The sequence below is a fragment of the Tenrec ecaudatus genome, chromosome 12 (genome assembly GCF_050624435.1).
Source record: "Tenrec ecaudatus isolate mTenEca1 chromosome 12, mTenEca1.hap1, whole genome shotgun sequence".
Lineage (NCBI taxonomy): Eukaryota > Metazoa > Chordata > Mammalia > Afrosoricida > Tenrecidae > Tenrec > Tenrec ecaudatus.
The window spans coordinates 55,237,791-55,254,811 of NC_134541.1; the positions used below are offsets into that span (position 1 = coordinate 55,237,791).

Sequence of the window (17,021 nt, forward strand, 5' to 3'; positions counted from 1 at the left end):
ATAAAGGTGTTGGAAGTGCAGCCTTGAGGCATGTACAAAGGTCTAGGATACTGGTGGAGGATTTCCATACATTCCCTGGAAAGCTCTGGGAGAATAAGGTGCGGTCTAGGATTGATGTTCTCCAGTAGAAACATAAATAGAATATCCTATCTTTGTGTCTGCTGATGCAGGCCTACATGTTTATGTAAGTATGTGGAGGTATGGATTCATCCCCGAAGGAAATTTGATTTCAGCTTTCTCACTCATTTTCTTTTCATGGGAGGAGAAGTTGTGAGAAACACATTTACTAGTAGCCCCCTTTTCCTCCCCAGGAGTGTTCTAAGAAGGTGTGGCAGAGAGCTTCACCCAACCTACTCCTGGCCCTGACCCTAGGAGGACAGCCATGGCGATCTCCTGCCAGACTCTGCTGATTGTGGGAAGCCTCATGGCCTTCATGTGCAGGAGTGCCCAAGCTTGGGGCTCACCACACATAGTGAGAAAATTTCAAGACATCCCCGAGACTTATGTCTACGTGCAGCAGGCTCTCTGGTATGCCATGAAGGAGTACAACAAGGCCAGCAAGGATGAGTACAACTTCAGGGTCATGAAGATTCTGAAGTCCCAGGAACAGGTGAGTCACATCTTTCCCTGCTCTCACTCCATGGCCTCTGTCTGAGTAAGAGAGTTAGGATCATGAACATAGGAATGGGAGACATAACAGAGAGGCCTTTATTCACAACAGTTTAGTTTTATTTTTAGGAGTTTTTGAAGAAAAAACCAATTATGTTTTATCGCTCATTATTTTGAGGTAGAGCTGGAATAGAAAATATTCATTAAAATAACTTATGATTGGTCTTGTCACATAAAAGGTCAGAGCAGAGATGCCTGCTGGAAGGTGCACTGAGATGCCAAGTTTGGGACAATTTGATTGTCAGAGGAGAACTGGTCGGAAGCAAGCGAGGCTACTGTGGGTTTACCAGACACGGAGAAAGGGACAGGGACACAGGAATGACTCTTCTGTAAAGAACAAAAGAAAGATATATTTGAGATAAGGGATTTAACTAGAAAAAAATCACAATTTGCAATCACATGTGGTTGGATGTTAGTGAGCCAGTTCCTCTCCTAGATGTGTCAGAATAGAATTCCCCCAAAGAGTGTCTAGCTCAGGAACTTTATAGAAGCACATTGCCGGTCTCTCTCTTGCAGAGTCTTTGGGTGGGTTCACATGACTAACCTTTGTAACAATTTGGGTGGATTCAAGTTAATTTAGATAAAGGTCATCATTTTTACACTCTTCAGTTCTGGTTCTTTCCCAAGAAAAGCAAGGGACAAGGTCAATCTTACAATTCCTGTACAGTTCTGTACAGTGCCATGAAGGTTTCAGGATGCACTCCAGAGGAGTGTCCAAAAATATTGAATTTTAGATCCCCATAGAGAGAGTCGAGGAGATCACGGAATGTATAAGGTTTTCCATTAATATACCCAATGTCTGTCCCTGAGGCTCTCGAGTGGCATAAGGACCGTCCTGGTTTGGCTCAAGAGGCTCTAGAGTGGCGTAGGGACTATCGCCCTGGTTTGTCTCGAGGCCTTTATGCTACACAGAGAAGGGAGCACCTGTTAGAGTGGAAACGTTCTTTTAACGTCAACTTAGAACTTTCACTTTTCCATTGTCCAGTTTGTTTTCTCCTCAACAATTGCAGGGGGCAGTTTGTGTTCATTTTAAGAATTCAAACTTCTATGTTAGCTGGCCCTTGCACCTGATGCTACTGAAGGACTCTAATTTATTTAATTTTCTAGGTAAATCAGTCTTTCATTCTAAATTTGGGTAAGCTCTGGGCTTAGAGTGGTTAATTATTCAATGGGAGCAGCCCACTTGTCTAAACAATGTCTTTCGACTAAGGGTGAGTTTTATTGTTTGAGGTCAGAAGTATATATATAAAGGTTCTTTATATTCTTGAAAAATTGTGGAATATTCAAGATTGACAATCATAAATATTCTTAGCTTTTATATGTAGACAAGAATACACTTTTGTCTAATCTATTTTGTGGGGGAAGGCTTTAAAGATTGCTTTATGTACATCATTGTCCTAATTTGGGGCTTTTGGGAAGAGAGTGTTGGCTGCTTGTGTTCAGAGCTAACTCTTCTTTAGCATTTGTTCACCTAGAATGTTCTAACCATAACTTGGCTTCCCCATGGCCAATTCTTGCATGAGTTGGCACAAATGCGCCTCTGGGACCATGTGAAAATGGACAGGCCCAACAGGACTATGTATACTGGAGGGTTGGAAAGAGTTAGCTGGCTATTACAATCAAAATCCTAAAAAATAGTCTAATTTAAGATCTAGTATAGAAATGTAAATATATTTATACATAAGGATGGGGTTCTAGATCTATGTAGATATATTTATATGTTAAGTATTAAGGTAGCTGATGGACTTTGGGCATCTACTCAAGTACTCCCTCAATGTAAGAAAACTTTGTTCTAATAACATGACATTCCATGATGCTCAGCTCCCGACATGGTCACTGAAGACAAAATGGGTCCATAAGCAAATGTGGTGAAGAAAGCTGATGGTGCCTGGCTATCAAAAGATAGAGTGTCTTGGGTCTTAAAGGCTTGAATATAAAAAAGCAGCCATCTAGCTGAGAAACAACAAAGTCCACATGGAAGTAGCACACCAGCCTGTGTGATTATGAGGTGGCGATGGGATCAGGTATCAGGCATCAAAGACACAAAACAAAAAATCATATCAATGTAAATGGGGCGAGTGCAGAGTGGAGACTGAAAGCTCATCTGTAGAAAATTAGGCATCACTTACAGAAGGGTCACAAGGAAGAGAGAAGTCAGTCAGGGTGCAGTAAAGCACCAATAAAACACACAACTTTCCTCTAGCTCTTTAATGCTTCCTCTCCACCCCCAACTCTCATGACCCCAATTCTACCTTACAAATCTGGCTAGACCAGAGCATATAGCTGGAAGCACAGGGAATCCAGGACAGATAAGCTCCCTCAGGACAATAATGAGAGTAGCATTACCCATAAGGTAAGGGCAAGATGGGAGGAGGAATAGGGAACCGATCACAATGATCTCTATATAGCCCCCTCCCAGGGGGACAGACAACACAAAAATGGGTGAAGGGAGACATCGGTCAGTGTAAGCCATGAAAAAAAATACATTATTAAGGGTTCACGAGGGAGGGAGGGTGGGTGGGGTAGGGAGAGTAAAATGAGCAGCTGATACCAAGGGCTCACATAGAAAGCGAATGTTTTGAAAACGACGATGGCAACAAATGTACAAATGTGCTTGACACAATGGATGTATGTATGGATTGTGATAAGAGCTGTACGAGCCCCCAAAATTATTTTAAAATTTGTCTAATCATCGCCACAGTACATTTTAGAACTTGTTCTTTTCTTGTGCTCTTTGTTATTGCCTTCCCCCTTTCTCCCTGTATCCCCTGCCATATCCCCAAGAACCCATTAATTCAGGTACTGTCTATAGATTCACCTGTCCTGGCTTTCTTATACAAAAAAAAAAAAAAAACACACAAAAGCATACAACAAAGAGTCAGAAGAACTAATAACAATAAGAAAATAAAATGGAAAAAAACCCTAGTTCAAAAGAAAACAGAAAATATTAAAAACTACGAGCTTTAAAATGGGTCCAAAGGGAGGTGAAACACTAAGGTGTGAGATTTTCACCTAGCTGTATCTGTCACGGTCTGCTTTGTTAACTATTCTGCATGATAGCAATGCATTTCCCTCCCTGATCTTTCTGCAAAGCGGATTCACCAGCGGCTTCTTCCACATGTATATCCCGTTCCCTTTTTATTTTTTTAACTAATAGAAATTTTAAATGGGTCAAAGGGGGATCAATTCAGACTTTGAATTTTAATCATTCAATTCAGATATTATATTTTAGTCTACTATACTCCTCTCTACAATATTCTCTGCCTGATAACCCGGTTATTAACATCCTTTGACTGTTTCATAAGGAAATCTCAGGAGGCTTAATGTATGAATAGATCTTGCGAATGTATTTTGGGTTTCCACTGTCATGCATGGCTTTCTGCAAACCTGGGGTTCATAATTTAAGGTAGAACATTACTCCCTCCGTTGGATTTGGATTATATTATCTACCATCCTGGGATCACAAAGGCTAGTCTGCTTCTTCCATGTGGAATTTATTGACACTTCACTTAGATGGCTGTGTGTTTTAAGACAAACTTCTTCCCATACTATTCTTTCTGATAGATAGACCCATCTGGGTTTTCACTACATTATCTTCATGAGATCGATATCAAGCAGTGACTGCCACTTTAGAATGAACTACTATCATGAGGGTCTCCTGGTCTTACTCTGTTGTTTTGTTTTTAATTCTGTTAATGCTGAGCTTGAAGATTTTTTCTACATGTGTTGTAGAATGTGGCCTTTTCTCTGCATCCTCAATTTTATTGGATCCATCTGGTTTCTATTCTCTAGGATCTCATAATTTCTTATTTCTTAATGACATCCTTCATTGATTATACATTTTCAACATTTTTATTATTATTATGTTTCATAACACATTTCTAATTTTAAGTGAGTTTGTCACTAGTGGTGCTGTTGCTCATGCAACATTCTCTTGGGCTGATTAAGAATAACCAGGTGGGACTGAAGTTTCCACATGAGCAAGCGTTTATTAAAAAGAAAGAAGATTGTTAGTGTTAGTGGAGATGAGGAGGGATTATGCAGTGCCACCCCCACCTTTCTGGAGTGAAGGGGTTTACGACGTACATTCATTTTCCTATACTAGTTAACCCTGGTGGCATTGTGGGTATGCCTTAGGATGCTGACTGCAAGGTGGAAAGCACAAAAGCACCAGGCACTCTGCAGAAGAAAGAGAAGGCTGTCCACTCCTGTAAAGAATTGCAATCTCGGGAACCTCCCGGGGCATTTCTACCCTGCCCTAGTTCATCATGTGTCTAAAGATTCTCAACAGTAGTGCATTTTGAACTTTCTAAAAGGTCTTGCAAATAATGATTGAAACTTGAGAGAGAGGTGGATTTTTCCTGAAATAATCTTCCCTGTGATAAGAGGGAATCTGAACTGTCGCCCTTCACGATGGAGTCCTACCACCAGGGCTTCTGGGTGGAGTTAGCAGGGTTTGATGGTGGCCCATGCACTCTAGTGGAGGTCATGCTGCCAGACAGGATGACTGGCCCAGACTGGTTATTTCTGGAAGACGGCTTTCAAAGAAGAGTTTATCTCCATTATTTAGCAATCCAGGAATTGGGGGCCATGGTATGCAAGGGTATGGATCCATCTCACTGGAGCGTTCCCGCCTAGTATCCGGTCCTGGTGTTTTCCCATGACATGAAGACCTCCTCCTTTTTGCTTTCTGTGTTTCAAGCTTTTGATGAGAATGACTGCTTCGAGGACTCTTCTCTGGGAACCCACTATTCCTTGTCTCAGTTTGTGGGTAGATTTACTTTGCCACTTTGGTTTTCACTCTTTTTGTAATAAGAACAAAGCCTTTGTAATTTTCCTCTGAAAACAGTAATCAAAATGTAATAGAAAACTAAGTAAGGGTAATGTTTGGATAAAAGACTATAAAAGAGAACCTCATCTTCAAGAGATCCAATCAGAGACCCTTCTGCTTTGTGACAGACAGACCCTGTGCCCCATGTCACTATTGGGTCATGAAAGACTATACCCTAGTTCAGTGTTCTCAGAATGGGTTCTTGGGCCAGTAGCATCAGGATCCACCAGGAGCTTGTTAGAAATGCACTTTCCCTGCTCCTATTCACCGAACTAGACCTACGGAGAGAGAGCAGTAAAGGGAGGGGCCCTCTGCTGTACAAGAGCACCAGGTGATTCTGATGCAAGCTGAAGTATGGGCACGACTGCCTTCACCACGGATGAATGTGTGTACATGAGTGGGGGTTGGTGGAGGAGAGATAACGAGGTCAGAACACCATTTACTCCAATAGTGTTCAGAAGTCAACCATAGACAAGAGGACTAGCGGAAGGGAGACAGGATGTTCTTTGTCCTACTCAGTTAATGGCATGCCTCTTTTCAGATGTGAAAATTGATGCTATAGGTTGTTGAGTCCTGGTGATGTAGAGGTTACACATTGGGCTGTGATCCACATGGTAGGCAGTTCTGAACACTAGCATCTCCTTGGGAGGAATACTGGACTTTCTACTCCCATCAACTGTTAAAGTCTCGGAAACCCACTTTGAGTCACCATGCACTGGATGACAGTAAGATTGTATGTAACTTAAATGTACATTATTAACATTTTAAATTATTCATTGACAGGTCACAGATAGTTTGGAGTACTACATTGAAGTCAAAATTGCCCGAACATTGTGCAAGAAAATTTCAGGAGAAAATGAAAACTGCTTATTTCAAAATGATCCCAAAATGCAAAAGGTATGTGCTTGACATCAGGGGGTGTGGTTGCTCTGGGTTAGGCTTTTGAACCAGATAGAGGAAACCAATAGGATCAAGTCATCTCCTAGCTTTTGGTTTTCTTTAGAGCCATAGAAATAACCAGTTGACATCAAGCCCACTCTGACTCAGGGCTCTGTGTGTACTCCATGAAGTTTCAAATGGATGAGGTTTGGAAGCAGGCCACCAGGCTTTCCCTCTGAAGCACTTCTGGGTAGACTAAAACTTCTGACCCAGTAAGCAGCTAAATAGATTAATTTTTTGCATCACACAAAGACCCTTTAAAACCATATTTTGCTTGAGAGAAAGAGCCCACCGACTTTGCTGTGGTGGCAAGCTACTCAGGTTTCCGGCAGCGGCCCAGTGTAGACTTGGAGACCAGCATGGGGATCATTGTGCCCAGAGCGAGCTGAACTGGAAGCCTTGCTGAGCTGGCTGCTTGGGATTATTCAATGGCAGCAAATTCCACAGGCTCATCAAAGAAACCAGGCTCCAGGGAGGTGATCCAATAGGGACAGTTTGAGGTGCTGCAGCTATCTATGGCAAGCAGTTTGAAGATGAACTTCCGACTTGAAATTCACAGGGGCTGGAATTCTAAGAACGACCAACACACCAATGGCAGTCATCTCTTTGTGACCCTGACTCCCACCTAATGACTTGGCTGCAAGCGTACCACTTTTGGCCAGGTGGACCAAGGCACAGGCAGGGTGAATTGAGTGGGAATGGCGGAACCAAATTCTCAGGACCATCCTATGGATGACAAAATCATCATGGCTTACCATTTTGGGTAGACTTGCTGCCTGCTTGGGTACAGCCTTGTCTTTGGGTCCTCTAAGATGGCCCCAGAGAATCAGCTGCCACATGACATAGACTGACACATAACTGAAAACTTCATTCTGAATTTTCAAATTATAGAACTAAGGAAACCTGGGGTCTTGGGTAAGTTTGAGATGGAAATGTACCTTATATTTTAACTAGATGTTTCTTTTATCTCTCCCAAGTGCTGAGATGAGCAATGCATTTGCAGAAAGACCTTTCCATGTTCAAGCACAGGTTACATCCAGTGCAAATGACCCACATTGCTCCTGCTTGTGTATGTCTATTCTGACACAAGGAGAACCACATGAACCAGAATCTCTGTCAGTCCAATTTTTAACCAAATCTCTTCGGGATAATGTTGTGATAAAATTCAGGAGAGTCTTCCTGGGGATCACATTCAAAACCAAGTAGTCCTTCAGCCTTCTTTACTCCACACACACATGTGTGTGCATCGTGCTCTCTATTTTCCCTCAAACCAGAGGATTCAGGTGGTTGTTCCATGCAAAGCCACATTGAAATTTTGCCACATGTAAAATGCATCCAACAATCACATTTCTAAGAAAATGTCAAGTGGGGAATTACAATGTGTAATAATTGAGGAAAGACTACATGGTGAATACAAGAAAGACAAAAATGTATTAAAAGGAAGAAGCAGCAGTAACCACTCTCTCATGCCCCCATAGGAAAGAGCAGAAATCTGTAGTAAGCACAAGGAAAGACCATTCTTCTCATACAAGAAGAAGACACCAATTAAGCTTTGTTTTTTGTTCAACCCGAGACTTTAGAGAAACTAGGTCAGAGATTTTATATGCTGAGATAATTATGGTTTTGGGGTTTTGAAATTTTTCTCTTTAGTTGGAGGGTAAGGGTGAGAGGGGCAATGTTGATAACCTGTGTAAATACTTAGACATTTCCAAAATAAAATGCCATGGAGCGTTAAAATTAAAGAAAAAATAAAGAAAACTGCATTCTGCTTATATTCAGGACTATGAGTGGCCAAATGTAAATAAAGAACACCATTCCCATTTCCTACTGCTGATTCTGTTCTCAACCGCCTTTTCCCTCCATATGAACACATGCTGAGTGGCCAACAGCACTAAGAAGTCATTATTTCTCACTATTCTGCAATATGGTCTGGGACAGTGGTGTTCCAAATGTCTTCATTTCCTACCTGTGGGTTGCCTCGGCTATGAGTTGAAATAATTGGGCCTACTTAGCTAGCCTTCTGTGATAGGCAGGCTTATTGTGCCAAGCTGGCCAATGAACACGCGTGGGATTAATTGAAGGGTAGAGAGAGAAATGGCTCGGCGAGCCTCGCCTTTCTTGTCTCTTGCTCTTTGATGATTAGACCACTGTGTGGCTGCCTTAGCTGGTTCTCTGCCTCAACTTGCAAGCTATACTACTGGTAGGAAACCTAACCTGTTGACTGTGTCACTGTGGTTTGAGGTTCCTTCAAGACCTGCCTTGCCACACTACTGGAGTATACATCACTTGAACTGAGGACTGTTGGACCCTGTCATATGGCTGACTGTTGGTGACCTGCCTTGCTGTTTACTGCCTGTGGTCAGATTGCCTAAATTGTTCTACAGAGAACTCAGTTGTCTGCTTCCTTGACTTGCACCTGGAAGCCTTCCAGACTTGAAGGCTTCTATTTGTGTATTAGATGTCTCACAGAAATGGCTGAGTTGCACTGAGCCATATGTACTGCTCTATAAACTAATCAATTGCTTATTTCATATTTATATATATATATATATATATATATATATATATACATATATACCTATATTGGTTTTGTTTTTCTAGATAACCCTGTCTAATATACCTTCTCACCACCAATGGTGTCTCTCTCTGGGTTAAACTTGTAGGGCAGTGGTTCTCAACCTTCCTAATGCTGTGACCCTTTAATATGGTTCCTCATATTGTGGTGACCCCCCCCCCCAACCGTAAAATTATTTTTGTTGCTACTTCATAACTGTAATTTTGCTACTGTTAGGAACCGGGCAACCCCTGTGAAAGGGTAATTCAACTCCAAAATGGGTCGCGATCCACAGGTTGAGAACTGTTGCTGTAGGGTGACCCACATCCTAGTCTGTCCAGGACTTGGGTTTTCCTAGAATGTGAGACTGTCAGTGATAAAGCCAGGAAAGTCTCAAGAAAACAGGAATTATTTGGCCATGCTATCCTTGGATTCTGTTGGGCTCTGGGAATTAATCTATGTATCTTCTCCTAGCCCTCTCTACTGCAAGCTTGTCCTTGATATTTCTGGCCAGATTCTGACCCCAAACCCCAGGTATGCGGGATTCTGTTCTATCTTTGTTATGGTGCCTCACCTGGGCAATTCATGCTGGGTCATTATGCAGTGTAGATTTTCCCAATGTGAAGTTGGCATAACTAGCTGAAGGCATTACCAGGCATTACCTAGGCATTACCAGGACCTACCCTCTCATCACTTCTCTCTTTGCACAGACATGGTGGATTGGAGGAGATCGATGGCGACTTAACCAGAATCCCCTTTGGTGATTGAGGCTGGTTCTTCCACCATCAGTACTATCAGCATTCTAGGTCAACAGTTCTGTTTTCTCCTGATGACATAGTGGCCTCATACCACATTATGTCCCTAATAACCAAGCTCAACACAGGGGTTGGTTTTTTAATTGAATATTTAATATTTAATACAGGCTGATTTTTCTTTTTGTCTCCTTTAGATGTTTTTTTGCACCTTCATTGTTGCATCTAAACCATGGGAATTTGAACTCAAAATGCTGAAGAAACAGTGCGAAGATGCCTAATTCTCCTCCAGCACCTTCTGCCACTCTCACGTGCATTTTTAAGAAGCAGTAAAGATACTTGCAAGATATTGAAACAAAACAGTTGATCTATTTCCTTCATTTTTTGTGGCCATTTGGATCCTGTATGCAGTCTACAAGGCTACTGATGAGAGTGTGTGGTACCTTTGACAGCACTGTACAGCCTCTTCTGGTTGGCTAATTCATATGCTAGAAGGGACCATCTCCTAGTGGTAAATTAAAACAACGAACTGCTTTCACCACTCACAAACAGAGCATATATCCTCAATCCCTTTCTGCGCAGTAAATGGAGGACTGCACTTTCAATTGCTTCCCCATGGTGGGTCCTTTTTAGGAGGTCCCGAAACCTGGTTGTTTGAGTGTGTGCTTCCATGAATTTTATAGACAACTCCTTGCCCAGAATCTCTGGAAAGCCATGGCCTAATGCCTTAAGAAATGTTTGAGTTTTAAATCCCAGATGCCCTCAGTGAGACTGTTCTTTCTTAAATTAAGTTAGGTCATTGGGAGCTTGCTGCTACATCTTGGCAGAGAACATGCAGGGGTGATGGTGCATGGAGAGGGTGCATAGACTGCATTTGTGCAATGCGTTTCTATGTGTGGGTGTGCAATGTGTGCATGTGAGTTACCGTGTCTGCTTATGTGTATGTTTAAGGCATGTCTATGTTTGTGTGATATGTGTGTGCAAAAGTGCATGCATCTGTGTATAGTGTATCCATGAATAAGTGTATGTGTTTGGTGTGTCTATGTGTGTGGTATGTGTGGCATGTTTATGTGTGTGTATGAGAGGTTACCACAAAAAAAGAAACCCACTGTCCACGAGTTGATTCAGACTTAATAAAACCATATGTAGGGTTTCCGAGGCTAGAAGTCTTTAAAAGAACATATAGCATAATCTTTATCCCAAAGGGGGGCTGGTGGGTTTGAACTAGCGCCTTCGTGGTTAGTAGGCAAATGCGTACATGGTAGTGCTAGCAGGCCTTCTGTGTGAGTAGTGTTGTTATGTGCCATCAAGTTGTTTTCAACCCTTAGCGACACTAAGCCCCAAAGCATGAATCCCTGCCTGGTGCTGTGCCATCCTCACCATTGCTCCTATGCTTGGGTCCACTGTTACAGCCACTGTGTCAGCCCGTCTGGTTGAAGATCTTCCTCTTTCTGTTGCCCCTCTACTTTGCCAAACATGATGCCCTTCTCCAGGGACTGGCCTCTCCTGACAACATGTCCAAAGTATGGAAGGTGAAATCTTGCCATTCCTGCCTCTAAGGAGCTCTCTGGCTGAACTACTTCCAAGACAGCTTTGCTTATTCTTTTTTGGCAGTCCATGGTGCGTTCAATTTTCTTAGTCAGCACCACACTTCAAATGTATAGATTCTTTTCGATCACCCTGAACCAATGTCCAACTTTCACATGCATATGAGGTAATGGAACCATGACTTGACTCAGGCAAGTCAGACAAATGGACAGACCAGCAGTGTCTGAGTGTTAGTGAGAATGTGTATATGGGCGCGTGTATGCGTGTGCCTTTGTTTGTATGTACACGAGAGTGTGCATGTACACGAATGTGTGAGCACAGTGAGTATTTCAGCTATCAAATGCTGCATGACAAACCGTCCCAGCATGAAGCATCTTAGAGCAGCAATGGTTATCTCTCGTGATGTTGTTGGTCAGGATTTCAGAGGTTTGATAGGTTCTGGAGGTTCCAGTGCCCCTACATGTCTGGTAAATTAGTGGTGATTGTTGGTGGAAGGTCTCTCTTCTTTTCCACGTGGTCCCCCCACAAAGCTGCTTGAGTTCTTATCGTGGCGGCTGGCTTCCTCTGGAGAAAGTCTCCTACCAAAGTTGGAAGATGTAATACCTCTTGTGACGCAGCTTCAGAAGTCTCAAACCATCATTCCCCCCTAGTTTAGACTCAATTTGGGAAGGGAAAGTATGAGGTGACAGGACCCATTGGGGAGCATCTTGGAGCTGATTCCCCAAACATGACTGTTTGTGTGTGTGTGTATATGTGAATTCATATTCACATATGTCCATGCACTGTATGACTACGTGTGAGTGTGTGCATGTGTGTAGATAACGAAGACTAGCATGACCCTAAAGGAGGCACTCTCCCAAGTCAGAATGTGGAGTGACGGACTGGTGTGCACGCAGAGGCCGCACTAAAATGTGAGTAATGACCTACAGGCGGGTTCCAGCGTCGGCTCCCAACGTGCGGGGATGCTTGCAGGGCACTAGGGCTGACAGATGAACAGTGGTGGTTACGCTCTGCCACAGCTTCCTACGTGCCTCTGAGGCCCATTCCTGAGGCTTTCTTCCAGACAGGGAGGGGCAGGAGTTATGGAGTGTTATGGACTGACACACCTGGGAGGAGCCTTCAGCCAATGGTGGAGTTGGAGGATAGATATCCCAGCTCTCAGCCCTGGAGAGAGAACACCGAGGAATGCTCTGTCTAAAGTGCCCATAGCATTGAATCCCAGTTGCACACATTGATGCACCCAGTATTGTGTACTGCGTCTGTCCCTCCCATTTCCACTGCCCTGCGGGTCATGTTCAGGATCACCGTTAAGCACATCACTTGCCCTTGTGTTTTTTGCCTCAGGCTGACTTCTGAAGGGATCAGTATAAGGGGAAGCTCAGATACACTCCGCAGGGAAACTGGGTGCCAAATTCTGGGTGTGCCTGGGTGACAATAACACCAGCGCTCACTCTGCCTCTACCTGCCTACCTGCGCTGGCTACCTGCCATGACCTAGGCAGGATACACTCAGAGATCATCTGCCTGAGAAACCCCTAGTCCCCCGCCCCCCATTCCACCAGGCCTTCCTGCTCTTCATGCTTCTAGAGCTCTGAGTGCACATTGGAGTGGCTCATAGCTACCTCTGCTCCACCTGGGGTGCTAATCTTTATGTTGTTATTTGGACAACTTTCAGAATTCACTCCTCCCATCATTTTAATCTTTTAATCTCATGTAACAGTGGATATTCAACTGTGCATTTCAGGTTCTCTCACAGCCGAATGGACCATGTTTACATGGACAAGCAGTGGGGAAAGACGTTGAACTCTGAGTCCTGATGGCACCACTGAGCTCAAACAATGATGGTGTGTGGACAACTGGATTTATTGGTCTCATCTCACCCATCTGATCTAAGGTCCTGGCACATTTTATTTCCCATATGAAAGGTCAGCTGAGATCAAAGAACAGCCTAAAACAACGGGGTTAGAATCAGCCATGCAAGACCCCAAAATGACCCTGCCCTGCTGACCCTGATATTGCTGAAGACTTAAGCAGAAGACAGATATGTGGACTGAGGAAAACAGGACCATGCAGCAAGACATTGGCCATTAAACAAAGCAAGCTACTCCCTGCCTCACTTAGACTGTGCCAGCAGGTAGCACATGGTTCTGTGCACCGGAAAGAACCCAAACATGTGGACATCTCATGTGACGTCCTCACATACTCCCTGCCTTTTCTTCCAAGAGTACTGATTCTTCAGGGGACCAATGGATGGCTGGGTCCCTGTGTACAATTATGGGACAGCTTCCCATTCCCCATGCTCCCTGGCACGGACAGAGAAGACAGGGTATGTGAGAGCTAACAAGGATGCTAGACACACTTGGAGACACACAAGCTTCCGTCCCTGGAGAGAGAGTGTCCATCTCACCGCTGAACATATGGACGTGCTCGTCAGTGGGTGCAGACCCTGAAGCACACTTCCTAATCTAAGTGAGCCTGCCACTAGTGAACTGCACACAGGCCCAATGACTTGGGCTCTGGTTGTGTTGTCCTGAGGCCTCCCTAGGCCCCTATCAGGGAGGGAAGGGCTCACATCAGGTCAGAGACCACATTTGGCTGTTGAGTAGACTCCTGGGACACCGTTACCCAGGGAGCTCCCAGGACATGGCTGCAGATGAGGACAGGTAAAAGGGGGACCTTTGAAAAGCCCATGCTGAACTCAAGAGGACTCTGCGCTACAGTGCCTTCTGATGGTTGAGCAATGACTGAGCAAGACGAGAGGGGAGAGCAGACAGGAAATGGACTGGAGAGTTCTTGGTGGGGTACTTTGGTTCCAGTTGGAATGAGAGAGGCCCAGGCCTGTCTTCCATCCCACCCTGACTGGAGGTCGCCTTTCCTGTCCCCCGCTGCATGGGACAAGCTCCAGGAAGCTGCTCTGAGATAGCACTGTGCATTGCTTCTGTTCCCAGAAGCAGCTCCAGAAAAAGAACTGGGAGCAGAACTTTATTTGGGATACAGTCCTGGGCAAGCAGAGCAGAATCATGAGACAGAGAAGGAGGGTAGCATGATGACAACGGATTTGTCCAGAGGGGGCACTGAGAATCCCGTGGGACATGATGCTATCATGCTCTGAGGGAGGAGTTGGGGGGATTCCCCCACCATAAAGCCTTCACATATCACATACATGGGTTCTGTCCCATCTGCTGAGGAAGGCCAAGGGACAGCTCCCAATGAGGAGGGAAGTGCCGGTTCTTGGGGGAGGAGAAGGGTATCTGCTTGTGGGTCATGGGTGCACAGGTGAGAGGGCACTCAGCGTGCTGAGTCAGGGTTGCTAACATTGGCCCCTCTTCCACAACTTTTCTCCAAAACACCACACAGAGAGCTGCTTGCGTGCTGACATTTAATGGCCAATTCTACACAAAGAGACTGCAGAGGAACACACGTGCTTCCACAGGATCCAGGGCCCTGTGAGAGGCCGAGACCCTGGGATACGGGGACTGTTGCCCATGAAGAGTGCTGCCCACAGAGTCGCTGGCGGCTGGCAGGAGCAGCCGTGGCCCGGTGCGAGCTCAGGTGTTTGGGCCACCACCACTGCAGGTGCTATTCAGGAGGTCAAAGTTGGTTCTCCAGGGCTGGGTGCTGATGGTGAAGAAGCAGCTGAGCATCTGTGGGGACATGATGTGAAGGAACGGGGTGAAGGAGGCCTTGAGCTCTGACAAGCTGCCCCCTCCCTGCTAGCACCGGTGAACGGGCTGCGAGAGGAGCCACCAGCTCAGGGCTGTACCCGTGTCTTCAGATGAGGACTGCTGAGTGCTGAGAGGTCCTGAGCTCTGCATCACCCAGATTTCTCCTGTCCTACAGCTGCCTGTATCTCCCATTGCCCACCCTGACCCACCCACCCATCTGTGACCTGCAGGGAACACCAGGAGCAAACCCTGGACCATGAATCTCCAAAGACAGCTGCACAACCCCCACCCAGGGCACCTCATGCTCACCCTGAGGATGCCCAGCACTACTCCCAGGGAGGCCATCGCAGTTCAGCAGGGTTTCTCCTCCACACAAGCCCCTCAGTCTGGGTGAGGGGTAGGCAGGCCAAGAGGGCTCTGAGCACAAAGGTCAGCTTTGAGCAGGAACCAGTGCTCCTCCCCCACGGAGGCAGAGGCAGGATTGGGTGAGACAGAGAGGAGATAAGCTGTATGCGGCACGCCTCCACCTTACATGCAGCCCTCAGCAGCAGGAGCAGAAGGAGGCCCATGTAGACACTGTGGGTGGGAGCCGCCTGCTGCCTCTGCACCCACATGGCCACCAGCAGGTGGCGACCTGAGGCCACTGTCACCACTGGCTCTGCCCTTAGAATCCCTGGGTCCTCTGGCTCCATGCCCAGCTTGCCCTGCAGTGTATGGTGACCCCTCTGTGCAAACCAAGGGGCAAACTGCTCCTGGTCGCCATTGCTTACCTCTGTGCTCTCCTGGAACGGGCAGTTTTCAATGTCCTCCTCAAATTTTCCACACTTGGTTCGGCCCAGCTCCAGCTCCATGGAGAAAGTCAGCGTGGTCTCCCTCTAGGGAGCAAAAGCAATAAGACAGACATGGGACATAGCCCTTTTGGCCCTCAGGTGGCCAGTGCAGGTGTGCACAGTGGAGGAGCAGTCTAGCTCATGCACTGGCTTCCAGGCTTAGGTAGCAGATCAGGCTCTATCCCTGGAGTTCAGACTATGGGGGTCTTCTCTAGTCAAGGGCTAAGGGAGAGAGTCAGGCTCGGGTGTAGGGGACCTGGGAAAGACACAGGCTGAGTCTCACCTCAGCATGTCACCCAGTCCTTTTCCCCAGAGGAGAGGCCTCCCTCACTGTCCTAAGCATCCAAAGTCAGACACAATCCAACACATGAGCAGCCTCCGCAGGTGCTGCGCTGCCTGCCCTACTGGATGGCTCTCCAGAGGTGGACCCAGGGAGGGACCCTTGTCCAAAGCAGATTGGTCAAATTTTTCACCTGGACCCACAGCAAGAAAATTCCCACAGAGAGCCACCTAGCATGCATGTGAACGAGTGCGTGAGCTCACACACACACACACACACACACACACACACACACACACACACTCGCGTGCACATATGCAATAATGGTGTAAAAATTCATTGGCCCCCAAAAGACACTCTGAAATTGTCTTCATTTTTCTGACTCCGGTCCGTCTTTTCCATTCCTTTCATAAGCTGACCTCCAACTATAAGCTTTTGTCTCAACCACCGACCCTACAGTCACGCAGAGGCTGTGAGCCTCAGCTCCAACCCCAGGACACAGACTGCCTCCCTGGGAGCACTGGCCTCAGAGCCATGATGACTGGCAGGACCAGCTGCTTGAGAAACCTTGCTTCTCCCTCCTGTGGGTGCAGGGAGGCCCATGGACTCTTCTCCCTTACTTGCAGACCCTGGGCATGGAAGCCAGGGAAGCACTCCCAGGTGTCATGCACCCATTAGGGTCCTTGAGAGGAGGATTCCCCTGTGACCGCCGTCCAGGGAGTGCTGTGGGACTCTGGGTGAAAGGAGACCCTGTCGGTATCCATGAGGTGGGTGTGAGAGTGCAATCGCACACAGCCCCCTGGTGACGGCCTGGTTGTGGATCCCAAGGGTGAACGAAGGTGTACTCCACCAGGAGACCCTCCCCTGTCCCTCGGGTAACAGCAAATGCGGGAGGGCAGGGCAGGAGGGATGGCTGTTCACCCACCTGTTCCCTCCAGGCGTGCAGGATGCGCA

General features: G+C 46.1%; 1 protein-coding gene across 1 annotated transcript; it reads left to right on the forward strand.

The window, feature by feature from the left end:
- The first annotated feature begins 382 nt into the window (after positions 1-382).
- On the forward strand, positions 383-10,026 carry LOC142422674 (cystatin-13-like). The gene is made up of 3 exons (XM_075527984.1): positions 383-610; positions 6,284-6,397; positions 9,943-10,026. The coding sequence occupies exons 1-3, from the start codon at positions 383-385 to the stop codon at positions 10,024-10,026; spliced, it is 426 nt and encodes a 141-aa protein (XP_075384099.1).
- Positions 10,027-17,021: the final 6,995 nt, after the last annotated feature.

Excerpts from the sequence above, each read along its gene's own strand:
- LOC142422674 (XM_075527984.1), top strand. The coding sequence starts at position 383 with ATGGCGATCTCCTGCCAGACTCTGCTGATTGTGGGAAGCCTCATGGCC. Across the intron at positions 611-6,283 it reads TTCTGAAGTCCCAGGAACAG|GTCACAGATAGTTTGGAGTA; the intron begins GTGAGTCACATC and ends ATTCATTGACAG. Across the intron at positions 6,398-9,942 it reads ATGATCCCAAAATGCAAAAG|ATGTTTTTTTGCACCTTCAT; the intron begins GTATGTGCTTGA and ends TGTCTCCTTTAG.